The sequence below is a fragment of the Temnothorax nylanderi genome, unplaced genomic scaffold, assembly GCF_030848795.1.
Source record: "Temnothorax nylanderi isolate EJ_2023f unplaced genomic scaffold, tnyl_v1.0 TNYL_tig0828_pilon, whole genome shotgun sequence".
NCBI lineage: Eukaryota > Metazoa > Arthropoda > Insecta > Hymenoptera > Formicidae > Temnothorax > Temnothorax nylanderi.
The window spans coordinates 18965-38207 of record NW_027249890.1 but is presented as its reverse complement, the minus strand read 5'-3'; the positions used below and the strand labels follow the sequence as shown (position 1 = coordinate 38207).

General features: G+C 36.2%; 2 protein-coding genes, 1 long non-coding RNA gene and 2 pseudogenes across 4 annotated transcripts; 4 read left to right on the top strand and 1 right to left on the bottom strand.

The window, feature by feature from the left end:
• The first annotated feature begins 2116 nt into the window (after positions 1-2116).
• On the top strand, positions 2117-4475 carry LOC139785563 (ribosome quality control complex subunit TCF25-like; annotated as a pseudogene).
• A 256-nt stretch (positions 4476-4731) lies between these two features.
• Positions 4732-6143, top strand: LOC139785562 (uncharacterized; annotated as a pseudogene).
• Positions 6144-9426: 3283 nt separating this feature from the next.
• On the top strand, positions 9427-11938 carry LOC139785560 (uncharacterized). Of its 2 annotated transcripts, XM_071724729.1 has the most exons (4): positions 9427-10147; positions 10252-10339; positions 10427-10591; positions 10676-11938. In XM_071724729.1, the coding sequence occupies exons 1-4, from the start codon at positions 9761-9763 to the stop codon at positions 10912-10914; spliced, it is 879 nt and encodes a 292-aa protein (XP_071580830.1). In that variant the 5' UTR covers positions 9427-9760; the 3' UTR covers positions 10915-11938. The 2 variants fall into 2 exon arrangements, with proteins under 2 accessions (XP_071580830.1, XP_071580829.1); XM_071724728.1 differs by having other exon boundaries at positions 10252-10591.
• A 227-nt stretch (positions 11939-12165) lies between these two features.
• On the top strand, positions 12166-14716 carry LOC139785561 (putative nuclease HARBI1). The gene is made up of 3 exons (XM_071724730.1): positions 12166-12729; positions 13242-13386; positions 14274-14716. Exons 1-3 carry the CDS (start codon positions 12166-12168, stop codon positions 14714-14716), a joined length of 1152 nt encoding a protein of 383 aa, XP_071580831.1.
• A 52-nt stretch (positions 14717-14768) lies between these two features.
• LOC139785564 (uncharacterized) lies at positions 14769-15188 on the bottom strand. The gene is made up of 3 exons (XR_011721997.1): positions 15162-15188; positions 14987-15075; positions 14769-14914 (listed from the first exon to the last, which is right to left on the bottom strand). It is a non-coding gene; the product is annotated as an uncharacterized lncRNA (long non-coding RNA).
• Positions 15189-19243: the final 4055 nt, after the last annotated feature.

Genomic DNA, 19243 nt, shown 5'->3' with positions numbered 1-19243 from the left:
CCTCTCGTATCTGTTTTTGGATGTTCTCCAGTTCCTTACGCAGCTCAACAATGCGCGCATTTTGTGTTAGTTGCGGCCGCAGCTGCTGTTGTTGCGCCTGTTGCGCCTGTTGTTGCTCCTGTTGTTGCTCCTGTTGCTGCTGTTGCTGCTGCTGTTGAGGCTCCTCATTCTCTGTAATTGCAGCAAGCAAACGTTCTTTTCTACGCTCTTTACATTTAGCGCGTGAGCGCTGCAATGCCGCTTTTCCCGGTCGTCTCCGTAAAAGTGTTATGCCTATATTGGACATGAATTATAACATATTTTAAGTCTTAAAAAAACCAAAAATAACGTCTAAAAATGTGATTAATGAAGTAATAAACGTAAACTGATTAAGTAGAGCGTACACAAAACTTCTATAATACGTAATTTATTTTAGGAATTTGCATAGATATAAAAAGTGCGACCAAAAGACTTTTCTTCGTATTTTGAGTTTTGTACAATAATAAATAATATAACTGAATTAAAATGAATTAAAACTTATTGTTAGAATGAATAGATAAAGAATATAGAATATCAGTATTTTATTCTTTCAGGCGTTTTGGAAATAAATAGTCCGAAGCTTGCAATCTTAATAAATGACCTTATTAGCCCGTGGTCAACTTTACATGTTATCAGCTCGGCTGGCGCACTGACTACTATCTGACTACTCAATTCCAAGTTTATTCAAACATCGACTTGTCATTTTCTTTAAATTATTGCTTTTATTTAACTTGAAACAAGGTGTGTGACGTGGCGAACGTAAGCATAAATAATAAAAACTGCTCGCGATACAAGTTTCTAGTAATTCGATATTGATTTAATACGACTCTTAATCACACACGCACGTGCATTATTTTATAGTACCAAATAAGCACATGTGTAATATATCGTTGCCAATTACGTTGCCGTATATCAAATAATTCGTTTTTTACTTTATGTACACTGTAAACATTTATAACGAGATATTTTTCGGGGAATTGTTAACAGAATTGTTAACAAAAACATTCAAAATATTAAAGGTAAACTTGACTTTGAGATGACTGCGCCAACCGAGGCGTTACGCACAAAATTGACCACGCGTTAGTATGGCCGTCTATTAAGACGGCAACATTTTGGATAGTTTATTTCCAAAACGGAAAAGAGACTAAGGCCCAGTTTTGTCAGCGTTGAACAACTTTAACCTTAGGTTAAACTTTTTGTTTCTTTCTAACTGTCCTTTTAGAAAGAAAAAAGTAAGTTTAACATAAAATTAAAGTCATCCGACGCTGAAAAAACCGGGTATAATACTGAAACTTTATATTCTTTACTGGCTGCATCAAGTTACACTAGTTCAGCTTTGAAGAACAGACCTAAAAATTACAAAAAGTACAAAAATCAGAGAAAATATCCTTTCTGCATATTAAAAAAAAATTTAATATTTTAACACTGATAACTTGTCAACTCTAAAAGAGCCATATAAATTTATGCCAAATATATTACATTACTTTCATCGATCTCTTGTAAAAAAAAAGTAAATAAATATGAGATCAATATACAACCCAATAGAAACATAACATTAAGAATCCGAAGCAACATGTTATACACAACAAAGATGATTATTTATAATAATCAGTCATCAAAAAAGTCGAAAATATAATATTGAAACGATGCAAATATACAATTATTAATATAACATATATACCTTTATCTATAATGGAATCATTCCAATCAATGGAATCAACCGTGGCCTTGGCCATGAGCAATTAACTTTATCACGAACACCTTCGACGTGTCTTGCTCTTGCTTGCTTCTTCCCCTTCTTTTAATTTGATGGCACTCGCTTCCCTGTAGGGCACGATACGGCCAGCGATCTTTGTAATAATGACATAAAGGCGTAATGGCGTCAATAACGCAAGGCACAAAAGGCCGCTCTTGCTTGCTATGAATCAAATCCGTCCGCCATTAACGGAAAATTACGCAAACCATCGAAAGAGACAGCCTCCCCACTCTCGTACTTTGGGATGTGCTTTGTCTCACTCCCACTAACTTCTCCTTGGGACCGAGTGCTAAACCACCCGTTTCCCAGATAAGCCGGGACAACACCCTGGAGACACCTGACATGTCCCAGGACCCCGAGAACGCGAGCCAAGTGCGAGGGGAGCACAAGGTGCAAAAGGTGCAGCCAGCTAAGGTGCACCATAGGGCAACCGAGCAGCCAGACGAGACTCAGGGAGGCCCGACGACACACCAGGGCACCACCGGGTCACTTCAATTCGAGGAACTACCGGACGAGGAGGTGAGCAGGCTAATGGCGACGGGCATCGCCAGAATCGAGGAGACGACATCGCCCGGGTCCCAGATCTTCGCGACGGAGGAAACAGTGCAGCAGGAGCTGTACCCCGAGGACGAAAGCCAGCCTGACCAAGGAGCAGAGGAGTTACACTCACAGGTGTACACTCAGTTATAACCCTTTCGCGTAATGTACAGAAATAAATTAACTTTAAGAACATTTTATATCGACAAATATATTTTAAAGAATAAGACTCATAAACATTGAGCGTACGTTGTGAAAAGCTAACATTGGCCGCATTCAGCGCACAAAACTGTTGCGGGATCGCTCCCTCTTTCAGCGCTGTTTTTCGCTGAATGGCTGCCGAACCTCCGCTAGCCTAGCAGTCGCTCGTTTGGTAGCGGTTTTGATCGCAACGCCGCTTAGTGAACATAACCGCGAATATCTCGTTGTGCGACGACGACGACGATCTTGTACTTACAAACAATACGCGTAACGAGCTCGAGAGCGACGACAAGAGCCTGCAGGAATTGATAGAGAGCGAGCTGGCGCTGAGGATCTGCTCGAGCAGCACCGACGACGAAGCCGTCGAGGAAACCGAGAACGTCGTCACCGAACGTCGTCAACTTAACCGAAGACGATCAAGAGGATCGTCCTGGACCGCCGGCGCAGTTCACAGCGGCCGAAAGCGAACATTATTCCCTGATCGAGGAACCGTACGGTCATCGAAACGGTCATTTGTCTCCACACATCGACGTCGAGGTCGTGAAACCAGAACCGGTGCGCTTCCACGACGAGGAAGAGGATTGGGCGTTCGTCGAGCAGCCGGAAGCCGGCGCGGGCGTTGCGCCAATAATTATTCAGAAAACGAACGAAAGCGATCAAAAGTCGAGCTGCGACGAAGTCGTCAACGTTAGCAACGACAGCGAGTATCAGGCGATCGTCAAGGAAGTCGTACTTCCCGGATGATACAGATTCTAGCAATATCACGAGCGATCTCCTAGACGGACCGAGCTCCCAATCATTCCATAACCTGAGAAATATATTGATGTTCCAGTGAAAAGTCTCTGAGGATCTTTGGTAGTAAAACTATAGAGGCTACACAAAGGTACAATTACATTTATACTTAAATGATATATGGATAACGTATGCCGTAATTTACAAGTTTTCGTTGAGCAAGAAGTACTCTATTCTTGCAGCAGGAGAAGCAATAATAACGGCCGTGGGAATTTAAAGAAGACATGGTTGATCTCCCCGCAAAATAATACCTGGGTATCAACTAGAAAATCTGGTTTATCCATGTCTTTAGATAACTCTATACAGACTACGGAGAATGTACAGTACTTTGTATATGAACATAGCGCCTCGTAAAAAGGGGTACAGCATAAATTCTTGCAAGCTGTTGAAAGTCTGAATCCAGAGAACATAATTGTAAGTAAAGAACGAGATTGGATAGCGATATTAGATTTTGTGCTTTGCAATTCTGGCATGGTATCTTTGTTTTGTCATAATATAAGCTTATATACTTAGTAACACAAATTCTTTTACTTATATCTGTGTGGTATATAAATGTTAATACAAGTTATTATGTTTCAGAATATAGTAAATGCCCATTCTTACCATATAGACTCCCTCCTGCAGGTATCTGAAATGTGTAAAATAATTTGACGACTTAGCCTATGCAGCAGAATTTATCAAACGGACTCTGTACTGCTTAGAATGTGCGTTTCATCCATTCTTCAATATAACAACTGCCCAGTGTAGGTTGGACTACAGAAAACAACAGAATCGTGTACTTTTTATAACGCTTTTTAAACATCTTGGATTTGTCGGCGGACGTGCTTGTTATAGGTAAATACCCGTAAAAAGAATATTAGAACGAGCAAAATGAGACTTTACATTAATTTCTATGAAAAATTTCAGAACAAGCTTGGAATTTTGTAAATTACTTCTGTCATTGGATCCTGAGGATGATCCACTAGCAGTGGTTTTGTCCATTGACTTCTACGCCTTAAAAGCCAAAGAATATGAATGGTTCATAAAGTTTTGTAATCTGTGGGAAGACTCCAGAAATTTAACTCAACTACCGAACGTAGCATATAGCCTGGCCTTGGCTCACTTTCGTCTAGGAAATAAAACTGATGCCATCATGTTTCCGCGTGTATTGATGCTCTTATTGGGGAAATGATCTCCTAGACGGACTGAGCTCCCAATCATTCCATAACCTGAGAAATATATTGATGTTCCAGTGAAAAGTCTCTGAAGAACTATGAATACTGAAGCAGGTATTATATTCCTTTAAATTATATATTATTGCAATATGAAATATCTAGATTAAGATATTATCAATTTAGATTCAGCCAATGCTTTGCTGAGTGAGCGGTCGATACCACTCCGACATCTGATCCACGTGTATTTTATTTTAAGTGTAAATAACGTGAAATATGGATCCTATAAATCTATTTTTGGAATTTGTGGCTGACGACGGGCTGAATATGAATATCGTGGGTAATATCATCGATAATTTGATCCAACCGTTGCCCGAGATCGATAACCTAATACACGCTCAGCGTCAAGAGGCATAGACGCGAAACGCAGAATATTTTGAATTAACGATTCCGACATACACGGACGATCAATTCAGAGAACATTTTCGAATGACTCGAATAACTTTTGATGTACGTATAGTTTCTTCTGTAATTATATCCTATATGATGTATAATAGATTGATCATGGAATGTATACAATTATTCTTTAACATTTAGGTATTGCTGAACGTAGTTGGAAATCATATGCAAAACGATCAACTAAATGTCAATATTCCTCTGAATAAAAAGTTATTATTTACTATATGGTTGTTAAGTAAGCCCGAGTCTTTTCTGGCAGTTGGTGATCGGTTTGATATTCCGACAAGTACAGGATATGGTATATTTAAATCAATAATAAGTACTTTAGCAGAATTAATGTCACAGTATGTTCAATGGCCAAATGCTGCACAACAAGCTATTTCATCGCAGGTAAGAATTTCAATAATGTGTGTTTTATTGTATAATATAAATTTAATTTCGTTAAGATTTATTCTTGTACATAATATTGTAGATATTTGAAGAACGTTCACGCGGCATACGAAATGTCGTGGGGGCAATTGATGGATGCCATATACCAATAAAGCAGCCAGTTAGAAATGCGAATGATTATTTCAACAGAAAACAATTTCATTCAATAATATTACAAGGTATAGTATTATACAATCATATTACAAAGTACTATTTTCAAATTTTATGTAGTCCTTTAAAATAAATTATCAATAAATTAAGAAAAAAAATTTCTTACAGGGGTTTGCGATCATTCTGCACGGTTCATCGATGTATTTATAGGTATGCCAGGAAGGATGCACGATGCACGCGTGTTCAGAAATAGTAGACTATTTCAAATGTTGACAGATAGGGAGAATCCAATTCTCCTTCAGCGCCAACATTTAATTGGAGACTGCGCATATCCGTTAAAGTTAAATTTAATAACCCCATTTCGGGATAATGGGCATCTTCCCGCGGCTCACATTCGCTATAATGTCAGACTAAGTTCTATTCGCTCAATCGGATTACTTAAAGTAAAATTTAGGCGTTTGAAATATTTGGACATTTCCGATCCAGGCTTTGGAAACACAATTATAGCGGCTACATGCATGCTCCACAATTTTATAATTGACAATGGAGAAATAGAAGACTATAATGAAAGGATGAACGATAACGACGATGCTCCTGTAATTGATGTCCATGAGCAAAATGAAGTCCAAGACAGGTTTGGGATGCAGGAAGCAATAGAAAAGAGGAATGCTATTGTAGCTGATTTATAAGTTTGTAACAAAGCAATTTATAAAAATAAAATAAATGTTTATTTTTATGAATATCACTAACAATAAGTGAATATACAACCTTATGTTTTAATAGCATACATGTTTTAAAAAAAATGTAACATAATATGACATGTCATGTTATATCATCATGTGATGTGACCATGTCATGTCATCATGTGATGTGACATGACATCATGTTTTAGAAAATAAAAAACCTTATTTTTACATTTTTTCTAGTACTTTCTTTAAAAGATCATTTCTCTCCTGTTGAATTTTGTTGTTGTCGTCGATGCTCTTTTTCAATTCGGTCATTATTTCAACTCGCTCTTGTTCCACCGTAAGCAGTTTCTTTCGCAGATCATAAGTCTCTTTCTTTGAAGCCATTTTCCTCTGTTGTCGCTGAGTTGATGGAGTAGTACATTCTGAAGAATTTGGAACAGATCCAAGAACAGATTCAGACTCGCTAAAGGAACGTTCTGCTGCTACACTAGAAGAAGAAGAGTAAGAAGAAGAAGAATGAGAAGAAGAGTAAAATTTCGTAATATTTTCTTCAAAAAACGAATCCCCTTCGAACGTTGAATCGAAGAAATCTGAAGTATGCATGAAAATCCTCGTGTGTGCTGGTGGCGTGGATATCCTTGTCGGTTGTGTACGACACACATACCTTGTCGATGCGGGAGATGGTGTTCTTACGGGCGGTGTAAGAGTTGGCGGTCCTGTTGGTGCTGAAGAAGCTGTTCTTACGGGCGGTGTAAGAGTTGGCGGTCCTGTTGGTGCTGAAGAAGCAACTAATCTCATCGAAGAAGATGCAGTGGATGTCGATGTAGGAGACAAAATTGTTGACGCAGCAGATGATGAAGACTGTATTACAGTTGTAGCAGAATCTAAAGAAGAAATTGTTGGTCCAAAATTTATTGTCCGATCATCAGAGAATATTTCTTCAAAGATGTCATAATATTCCCATGTTATTCGTCCTCGTCCCGTTGAACTTTTCCGGTTGTTATCCTTTATTGTTCTGAAAGTTTTTTCAGATTGCGCAACTTTCGGTCCGGTATATCTTCAGTCAAATGCTTATAACCATTTTTGCCCATTTCATTTACGATCTCTGTCCACAGGTTTCTTTTTTTGGTTTTGGGATCACGGAACTTTTCTTTTCTCTCCTTGTACAATTCTAATAATAATTTTGTACCCTTTACTGTCCATTGTTGTTTATTGCCGTCCTCTGTTGTCGAATCAAGCGTATCTATATCATAAAACATATTTTACAATGCAACAAAATGTTGATGACAAAGTTGATTGAAATGCCAAAACCTATAAATATTTTAATCAATTTACTCACTGCTTGCGATGTGTCCACTGCAATTTTCTGTCAAAGTGTCATTAATAGAACCAGTAACGTCCAGACAACATAGGTTGTTTTTCATATATGACTGGAAGAAAACTTTGTCTGAAACATTTAATTATTACATAATATAATACTATTATATAATTATTACATATAATTATTATATTATTATTATCGCGCATACGCAAGTACGATATGCGCAATAATGCATCCCAACAAACATCAAGTTACATGTAGCTTGGTGTTTGCTGGGCATGTGTAATTTATTTAAGATTATGTAGGTTAGTTATACAATTTAATTTAAAATAATATTTAATTTCTAATTGTACATGCCATTTTTCAATTTCTCGTGCACTTCCAATATATCTACAATATTGTAATTTAATCCATTATATGTAGGTATACGTATCTTCGTAATAATCCATTGCGATGCAGCATAAAACATAACGAACATAACCCAAGACAACTTACATGTCTTCACATGTCTCCAGTCAAATCTCACAACAGTTCCGTCGATGTAGCATCAAAATTTTCGCTCTAAAATATGGCGTCCGCTACCGCCACATGTTGTGGGAGCGCTCCGGATCACAGGCCATTCAGCGCATAAATCCGCAACTGTTCTGTGCGCTGAATGCGCCCATTGTATTCTTTGATTTTATTATTTTATACGAGATATTTTATATGCACACGTTAAGTGCTAGATTTTATTACTTTATTGTTTGGTAAAGATAAGGCAGCAAGCCAACGCGATAAAATTATAAATAAGTGACATTATACACCACAGACACTGGTGACACTTTTATAATAAACAGCAAAACAGAACTTACCAGTCGAATAATATTCCTTTCCCAAAAGTACAATTAGAGTCATTAATAATGAATTCAGACAGGTTCAGAATAATAGTATTATCTTTTATATTCATTTTATTTGCCATTGCAATAATTTGCATTTTATTATTAACATATTCGCATAAAGCAAAGTCAGAACCCTATTATTTACCTTAAATTCAATATCATGAAGTTTATAGAATATTTAATAGTTTCATTCATAATATTTTTTCCCTTAATCACCAGCTTTCCTAACACGGATATAGTCTTTATACTTTACACTTTATTCACACTATACATATTAATTTTAGGCTTAGAAATAGATCCACGACTGATCCGCGAGTGACAGTCAAACAATATGGTTCATTTAACATTCATTTTACAAGTAATTCCAGCCAGCGTCGATAATTCGACATATTTTATATATTACATTTTATTTTGAGTGATATTTTAGCATTAACAACGAGCGGGACGAATTCCCGAGTATTATATTAAGATTTACGTATTTTAGCACATTTTGAACAGTTACACCTTGACTACACATTATTACACCATCTACACCTGTATCGTTAAATTTAGCGTGCGAAACGAGCCAGGAGGCCTATTCTGTAACTTACTAACGACAATTTCACTAGCTAGGGATATCGTTACGCAGACGTAACGACACTATAACGAAAAATAGTATTCTGTGATTCAGCGTAACGATAAATGTCGTTAAAAGTATCGATAAAGTACCGAATTTTGTCGTTATGATATCGAGGGGTATAGGACCCCTCGATAAGCCATAACGACATGACAACGACAATATAACTAGACTGTAATTAGGTTAGAATATAAATTTTATATTTATTAAAATTTATAAGGTGATAGATTTAAGGTTATGTAGAATATATATATATAGATAGGTGTTCCATTTCAATCTTGGACCAGATAAATCGTGAAACACTACGATTTCTCGTGTTTCGTAACACGAATCCTGTGCTCTTCCTGTTTCTTTGCGCGAGACAAGCGCAACGAGGAAAACGCGCGCTTGGAATATTTTTATTTTATCCCGAGGTGTGCACGTCAGTCCACGTATGTATAAATTTTATATTTAATGGGTAATTCTTCAGTTTAGCTACCTCAGCACAGAAATCGATGCAATTAGGCTTAATCAACGCGTTTTTGCACGAAACGAACGAATCTGGCAGAAAAAAGTGTCGCTCTGCCCCGCGACGCGAGATATTAATCGTTAAAGTTGACAGGAATCAGGTTATGATTCCTGTCATACCGACGACATGTAGCAACACTGAACGTGCCCTGCGGCCATATGCGCATGCTCAGTCAGCTCAGTAGCCGCACGCGCATGCAAAAGTGCGCCAATTTGAAACTAGTGTGCAAAATGAGAACTAGAATAAAACAAATGAAGCGCGCTAAAATCATACGTGAAGTCGCAGGCACGTGCAATGTTAGGCTTATTAGAATTTGCTCGTTTAACATATAATAAAATAGAATTAATAGATTTTTTGATTCAGCATGGCGTATTAGCGAATACAATTAAGTGTAGTCAGTGCGGTGACAATATAAACATCGATAAAGATACATTAACATATCGATGTAGAAGACGATATTACATAAAAAATATACATAAAAAACGTGTCTGCAAACAGTGCGATTTTTATAAAAGTGCGAAAACTGGTACTTGGTTCCATAAAAGTCACTTAGACATTGCTACTATTTGCAAAATAGTAGCATGTTTTTTGATGCTTCGACACCCGCGTCACGATATCACAATGGATGAGACTGGCGTGGCGTCAGCCACGATTACAGATTGGTTCAATTTTTGCCGAGAGGTAATTATATCTTAATTTATGTTAATAATTGTACTGTATAGTAAAGAAAAATGTATAATAATTAATGTCGAAAAATAATTTTAATATTATTTTTTTACTTGCAGGTCTGTGTGTTTTGGGCAGATAAGTATAGTACAAAGCTTGGTGGCCCAGGACACACAGTTGAGATAGATGAGGCAAAAATTGGACATCGTAAGTACAATCGTGGCCGACTTTTAAAGGGTAATTGGATTTTTGGAGGGTACGAGCGAGACTCAAAAAAGGTCTTCATCGTTCCAGTCGAGGATCGGACAGAAAAGACACTCCTGGCATGCATCAAGGAATGGATTCTGCCAGGAACCACGATCATGTCAGACTGTTGGAAGTCTTACAATTGCTTGAGCAATGAAGACTTCCAACATCTGACAGTGAACCATTCCTATAATTTTGTCGATCCTGAGAGTGGTAAAAAATGTTGAAAATATATATAAATAGGTAATTATATTATTAATGTTGCACTATAATTTAATATATTTTTTCAATTTACAGGTGCACATACTCAACATATAGAGCGCGTTTGGAGAGAGGTTCGGGCAAATATTCCAAGATACGGAACTAAATCCGAGCACTTACTTGGATATTTGTCCGAATATCTTTTCACATGCGCCTATAAACGACTGGAACGTATCGAAGCCTTTTTCGAGATCATCGCGAAAATGTATCCTCCAATGTCCACTACCGAGGACCAGCCAGTATCATCCAATCCGGGACCAAGTACAGCACTTTAAAAATATGTTTATCGCACTTTTTGGAGACACGTTTTTTATGTATATTTTTTATGTAATATTGTCTTCTACATCAATATGTTAATGTATCTTTATCAATGTTTATATCGTTATCGCACTGACTACACTTAATTGTATTTGCTAATACTCCATGCTGAATTAAAAAATCTATTAATTCTATTTTATTAGAATAATAAATCACTTACATATCACTTACAATTAGCTTTTAATGATGAACATAGGTTAGATGACGCGCTTTAAAAGTATTTAACTGTTTAACCCCCCTCCCCATGCATGTACTTTATAATTTCGCTTTACAACTTAGCATGTACTTTAAGTTGTAAAGCGCGTCATAAACCCATGTGGCACCTCGTTTCGCGTGGACACACACACACACACACACACACGTGTGTATGCCCTGCTTTATAGAAGTTGTGATTTTCGTTAAAGCAGGGCACACACACACGTGTGTATGCCCTGCTTTATAGAAGTTGTGATTTCCGTTAAAGCAGGGCACACACACACGTGTGTATGCCCTGCTTCTGCTTTATAGAAATTGTAATTTTCGTTAAAGCAGGGCACACACACGTGTGTATATGCCCTGCTTTATAGAAGTTGTGATTTTTACATAAAAGTAGCCTGCGGCGGAACCCCTTCCCCCGCATAATAAAACTAAATAAACTTCCAGCGTGATACCTAACTGCTTGAATCAAGACGCTTGGTTATTCCGCACGATTGACCAGTCAATAGTCATCATATTTAAAATTGGCGCACTTTTGCATGCGCGTGCGGCCACTAAGCATGCGCGTGCGGTCACTGAGCGTGCGCATATGGCCGCAGAGCACGTTCAGTGTTGCTACATGTCGTCGGTATGACAGGAATCATAACCTGATTCCTGTCTACTTTAACGATTAATATCTCGCGTCGCGGGGCAGAGCGACACTTTTTTCTGCCAGATTCGTTCGTTTCGTGCAAAAACGCGTCGAATAAGCCTAATTGCATCGATTTCTGTGCTGAGGTAGCTAAACTGAAGAATTACCATTTAATGTAAAGCAGATATGCAGAAAAGTATATGTTTGTTCCGCCAATAAGTGATTAACAAGAAAAACTCTATTTTTAACCAAAACCAATGGTCGAATTGTCATGACATTGCCAAATGTTGTTGATTAAAAATAGAGTTTTTCTTGTAAAGCAGATATATATCTTTTTAATAAAAATTCCTTTAAAATTTATTTTTTTAATTTTTAAGGTAAAATGGCTGAAGAATATTTAGCAATAAATATACTTTTTCTCCAAGAGAGAGTAAGAGTGATAGAAAGAAGATTAGAGAGAAGATTACTACGCGATGCCCAAAATCCATTTGAGCTCTCTAACAATGAATTCATCTCGCAATTTAGAGTAAATAAAGAAGTGGTCATGGACATTGTCACTGTTCTAAGACCTTATTTGCAGAAACAGCGTATAACCGGCTTGTCTGTAGAAGTACAAGTATTGGTAGCGTTTGGCTTTTTTGCTAATGGTAGTTACCAAAGACCGGCTGGTAATCAATGTGAATTGGTTGTAAGCCAACCGTGCGCTAACCGTTGCATAAGAAAAGTTGTGCTGTTAATGAATATACATTTCTTGCGTCGATGGATAAGCTTCCCTATAACGGCAGAAGAAAAAACATCCACAAGAAATAAATTTGCACAAGCTCCGCAACCATTTCCAGGTGCTATTGGTGCTATAGATTGCACCCATATTAATATTCTTGCACCGCAAATACATGAAGAGGCTTATGTAAACCACCATGGAAATCATTCTTTAAATGTTCAAGCAGTAAGTTTTATAACTAAAAAGTTTTATATTTTATGTCTTAATTCTTTATTTTTAAACTATTTAAAATACATTAACAATGTACATATAATATTGTATATATTGTATATGATATTATATGTATATAATAAATTACTAAAAGTTTATGACATCCCAGTCGACACAGAGCATCAGTTACATCACATCTATCTTAATTTAATTATAATTAATTATAGTTAATAATAATTTCGCACTCAACAATGTAAATGTAATGTAACACATATTGTTATATTATAATATATTTACATTGTTGAATGCGAAATTATAATACAGATTTAGTGTAACTGATGCTCTATGTCGACTGGAATGTTTTGCTTTTATGAGTATCACGATAGGTAAAATTTATAAGGTCGATCGTATGTGATTTTTGTTTATTCCATAGCTCATTAAAACAAAATGTGTCATTTTTTTACAACTGACTATACAAAATATGTATTAATAATAGCAATATGTAATTACATATAACATTCTTACAGATAGTCGATTCAGATTTAAAAATACTCAATATTAATGCACGATATCCTGGAGCGAGAAACGATGCCTACATATGGGGTGCTTCTGCAATAAGAAATGTCATGGAATATTCTTACAACCATGGTGAAAGGAGAACTTATTTGATTGGTAAGTCTTGAGGTATACAGAATAATTCTTTTTTTTATAATTTATTGTGCAGTATAATATACAGGATGTTTCTTAAAGACCGTCCACTTACTAAATGGCACTGTTTCTTTTCAAAAATTAAGTCAAAAAGTCCTGAGCTATTTTATTCTGTAATGCTTAATAAAGTAGTAATTATTGAACATTATACAAAAAAAATAGTACAGAACTTTTCGACTTAATTTTTGAAAAGAAACAGTGCCATGTAGTAAGTGGGCGGTTTTTTAAGAAACACCCTGTATATTTGTAGAAAACATATTTCCTAAAACCTATAACTTTTCAAAGTTATGAATCATAGTTCTTACTTGATAAGATAAAGCAATAGTACACTACACTAAATATAAATAGGTTTGTTCGCGTCGCATACTCCAATAAACACCAAGAGCACTTGGATCACGGATAAAAGGTGGCGATTGGAGCAGATGAGTTTTTGGAGTGCGTTGGAGTAATTAGGAGCATGGTGGGGCATGCGACGCGAACAAACCTAATGTCTTTATGCGTCATTTATACATATTATGTCTGTTAGAAATTGTTTTACAGCTTGTGAATTCTATCAACAGTATTATAAATTTTCATGATATATCATCAAAATTTGAAAAAAAGGGAAAAACATACACAGCTTATTAAAAGCTAAAACAACTCAAATATATAAACACAAACAAATGTTACATAACAACTTTTATATTCAGTGTATCATGCTATTGTTCTATTACGTTTAATGTAATAATTAATTTTTGAAATTATTGGAATTTTAGGATTTTATGTTATAATTACTATTTTTTCTTAATTTTACGAGTACTATATGTTACATTATGTAACCTTCTTTTTAAAATTCTTTTTCTTGTATATAGGTGATGCTGGGTACCCCTTAGAACCTTGGCTTATGACACCACTGCCACATTACCCACAACAGAGTCGACAATTTCATTATAATGAACAGTTATGCAAAGCAAGGAGTGTTGTCGAGAGATTTTTTGGAGTTTTAAAGGGAACGTGGAGATGTCTGTCATATCAACGTGTTCTGATGTATGCTCCAGAAGTAGCAGGACAGATTGTAAATACGTGCGCAGTTCTGCATAACATGCGTTTATATTATCGGCTGCCATTTGATGAAATAGAAGAAATTGTACAAAATGAACAGGCAGAACTTGATGAGAGAGACAATGTAGCAGAAATACAAGACGTAGTCCTTCGTAGACCACCTAGAGCTGTAGCGCAACGAATACAGAAACAAATTATGCGAGAGCGGTTTCCTAATTATTATTGTGCGTGGGATAATGAGGAAAATATGTAGGATTAAAGGAATAAAAAGTGAAACTGTATATACGATGATTTTCAGATAAAATAAAAGCTATGTATTTTTTTCATTGAACATTTTATAAATCAATTCTAATAATTTTGTTTGGCGTCCCTCATTCTTTGCCATCTTTTCTACAGCATGACTAAGTTGGACAGTAGCCTCCGCTTGTAGTTTCATAGCTTCTGCTAATATCTATAAAAATAAAAAATTATTTACATTAAATAGAATTGAAATGTGTTCTGCATAAATTTCCAAAAAACCAACTGTCATTGCTTCAGCATGTTTGTCTGCTATTGTTTGAAATGATTCTCGTGCATCAGCTAATTGCACGCTTAAACGTTCTGTACTTGCATCTATAATTTAGGAAATAACAGTATTTAATTAAAAATAAAAAACATACAAAATTTCTTTATTCAGCATTGCAATGCAAAATACTTACATCTTGTACGTTTTCTTCTTTCTCTTGTATTTTCTAAAAATATGATAAAAGATTAATAATATTCAGCATATACATATAATTCAGTTGAATTTCATCATAATGACATTTCTACATGTTTTAATATTATGCTAACATACAGTACCTGGTATTGATGAAATATGTAAAGATGATGAGGCATCTTGTGTTACATCTTGTGTTACATCTTGTGCTACATCTTGTGTTTCATTTCGTGTTTCATTTTCATCATAATTTTCAATTTCAAATTGTATATCTGTATTCCTGTATTCATTTCCAGTTAAATCAGCTAAAAAATAACAATTTGTACATTTTTTTATTTTATTTAAATCATACAAAGAAAAAAATATTGATATAAACACATCTATTTTCTATTGATATCCAACTTCATGCAAAAATATAAAAGAAATGTACCATCTGTCTCATGTCGTAGTACGGGAATAATAATAGGAGCTGGGACATCATTTAATAATGTCGCGTTTCCGGAGGATAATTCCTGAATAGCATTCTATAAGTGTAAGATATAAATATGTTGTTTTATATAAACATGATGGGTACACGTGGATGCGTGTATACAAAATAGGCCTGTTCTTTTCAGTTGAATTTGTTGCACGGTTCATCTTTTTTCTTTTTCTCTCCAACATAAAAAGAAAAAGAAGAAAGATAAACCGTGCAACAAGTTCAGCTGAAAAGAACAGGCCTAATTATTCTAAAAGAAAATTAATTTTTTACTTACAACATGTTCTTCTGGGAAACTATCCGGCACATTTTGCAAGCCTTGGACATAATCATGACCAATTATGCCCAAAATTCTTTTATCTAAATCTGTCAAGATAATATTAACTGGATTATTTCCAGTGGCTGCCCTTCCTTTTCTCATTTTTTGCACCTTTTCTGATACCTTTGACTTATGATCGCGCCATGTCTGTAACAAAATAAAAATATTATTCAATAAAGGGGAATAGGCAATGAAAGTCACGCGTAATACTTGGTGCACAAATATATTAGGTCTGTTTTCTATTGTTAAACTGCTAAAGTAGTGCACACTGGTGCAATAAGTTAGAGTGGGACAAGTATATTTTGTTTCACTCTAACTTACTGCACCAATGTACACTACTTCAGCAGTGCAGTAATAGAAAACAGACATATTACAATCAAAAAGTATAATAATTAATACATGTGTTATTATATTTTTTTCATTATATTTGCGCATCGAGCACCCGCGTGCCCATTATTGCCCATATTCCCCTGTATTAAGTTGTTTGAGTTTTCAGAGTCTTAGAGCCAAAACACATAACATGGCGTAAATATATACAACAGACATAGTCGTAGACACTAGTAATACACAAGCTTTGACGTATTCTAACGTCAGAATGTGCATTATTTACGTCTACGACTACAACTGTCGTACATGCCTACGTCATGTTATGTATTTTGGCCCTTATATCTTATTAATTTCAAAATATAATTATTAAATTAAATGTAAAAAATATATTATTTGTATATACACTTACAGTCTTCCAGGATTTTACGTCTTTTCCCTTTCCATGTGGAACTAATGAGTTTAAGTGTATTGTTAGATCTTGCCATTGTTTTTCTAAATCTTCATGGGCATTCATTGTTGTGAATTTTCCTGTGGCCACTTCTGGGTGTTTTTCTATATAGCTTATTAAAGCTTCTATTTGTTGCATGGTGGCCCTGCCTTGGCGGATTCTTTCCTTTCTTCTAAAAAAAATATGTGTGAATTATTTATATACAGTATACATGTACTCAGTACTGTAGCTACAAATATAGCTACTTCAAAGCATTTTTTCCCAGGTAGCAGAATGACGTCTAAAGACGTCTTAATGACGTTTTATTGACATTAGAGACGTCATTAAGAGGTTATTAATACGTCATTTGACGTCACTCTGCTACCTGGGTCTTCTCTCTTTTAATGAAGAAAGACAAAGAACAAGAACGCTTCAAAGCATTTGTAGTATCAAATGGACCGCAGCCTAAAAGATGTTTTTATGACGGCTTTTAGACACGCATGCTGTCTGAGAACATCTAGTCTTTTTGGAACACCCTGTATATACATTGAAATGCTTATTAATTATTTTGCCCCTCTTATTAAACACTGATTTTGCACAGCTATTATCTTTTCGTGTATTATTTATTAATTTTTCTATGTACTTACTGTGACATAATGTAGGTTAAGCTGAGTACACACTCGGATCACTACAATATCGCAATTATTACTTATATCACAGCCAAAATACTTTTTGGTCGCAGCTACTAATGGCTATACTTATATTATAATTGTTTTAAACATTTGAAAGGTATAACGTTTTCAGCATTCCTAAACTCATTGAGAAATGTATATAAAGGGAGAGATTTGATTGGTTGAATACTATAGCGGTGGAGTTATATCAATCCGGCTATAGTCGTTTTCGTAACGACGTCGATATTGCATCTTGTATCGATATCGAATTGCTAGCCTACGCTAGCTTCAGTTACAGAATAGCTCTTTCGTTACACCGTCGTTAGTGCAACCGACAATCGTCGCTACATAACGATAACGACGTTGTCGTTAGAAAGTTACAGAATAGGCCTACAGCGACGGCTCTACACTTTCGTTATACTTACAACACCTTCTACACTCGACGACTTAGAATAAGCGGGCGAGACGAAGTCACCGAAAGGTGCAACACTTTTTACACTTTCTACACCCACTTGTTGGAAACATGCATGCGAGACGAAGTCACCGAAAGGTGCAACATTTTCTACACTCGACGTCTTAGAATAAGCGTGCGAGACGAGCCAGCGACGGCATTACACTTTTGATACACCTTTTAACATTTTAGGTGCGGATCTTATTGAATTTATTAGATTTTCAGTTTATCATTAACAATTACGTTTTGCAGCATAGAGAACAGCCAAATAGAGTTATTCCAGGCAAAGATTTATCTTATATTTCATTTTACATTAATTTTGATTATATTCAGTTACACCTTGTTACACTTTTGTGTACTGTCTACACTTTAACGCGGTTTACAGCCGATTTAACTATTTGATATTGATTTTAATACCATTACATTATTCCCTGTCGATTTAAGAACATATTATTATATAATTACACGTGCGATAGATTTAAGTCGCGATATACTTACCTTTGATACTTACATTTATTACGCCGATGTCGGTGATTAGATGAGACGATTCCATAGCGATCCTGGGTACCTGAAAGAAAGAGGAAAATTAGAAATGGGTAGATTTACCTGTACACTTACCTGGTTTCATTGGATTCGTCAGTTGTGACTTTTAAGAGTCACTCGGTGCAAATCGAGTGACTTTTCGTTCGCTTGCGCGAAGTTCGCCGTTCACGCGAGCGCGAAAACCAATTCACGCCGTTGCACTTTAGTGTAGCATCTGTTGTAATCTAAAATTACAACGGATAATTATTAAATTCATTATAATGAAATTATAGAATAGTCTTTCGAAAGACTTCGAGGAAATTGTCTTTTGAAAGACTCCTCAATTTACGCCAACGCGGACGCGGAAGTTCATCAAGCTTCCGCGTCAATCGAACTATTACGATATGCATAGGAATGCGCGACAACGCACTTCGACAAGCGCGGAACCGCGGAAGTTCACCAAGCTTCCGCGTCAATATTGCGAGATGCATAGGAATGTGCGACAACGCATTTTGACCATCGCGGAACCGCGGGAGTACAGCGAAATTGCGAATACGCTCGGTCACTGACCGACCTCATTCGGGGGACCGTCGAACCCGGCGGAAAAGCGCCGACAGGGCATAACTCAAAACAATATAAGGGACCGCCGAAGAAGCCGCGACGGAGAGTATTACACCCGAGTCTCTGCCCGTGACCGTTCCCGTAAGTCGTGTCGTGCAAGCGAAAGTATAACGAAGTGCGGACGAGTTAAAGTAGATGTAAGAGGCGAAGCTAAGTGTAAATTAGTGAGTGTAAAGGGGCGAGGAAATAAAGCTCCGATATAAGTAAAACGAAGTGAAGTTAATTTAACGACGCCTACACCCCGTTCCACCTACGAACCCGAACTCTTCC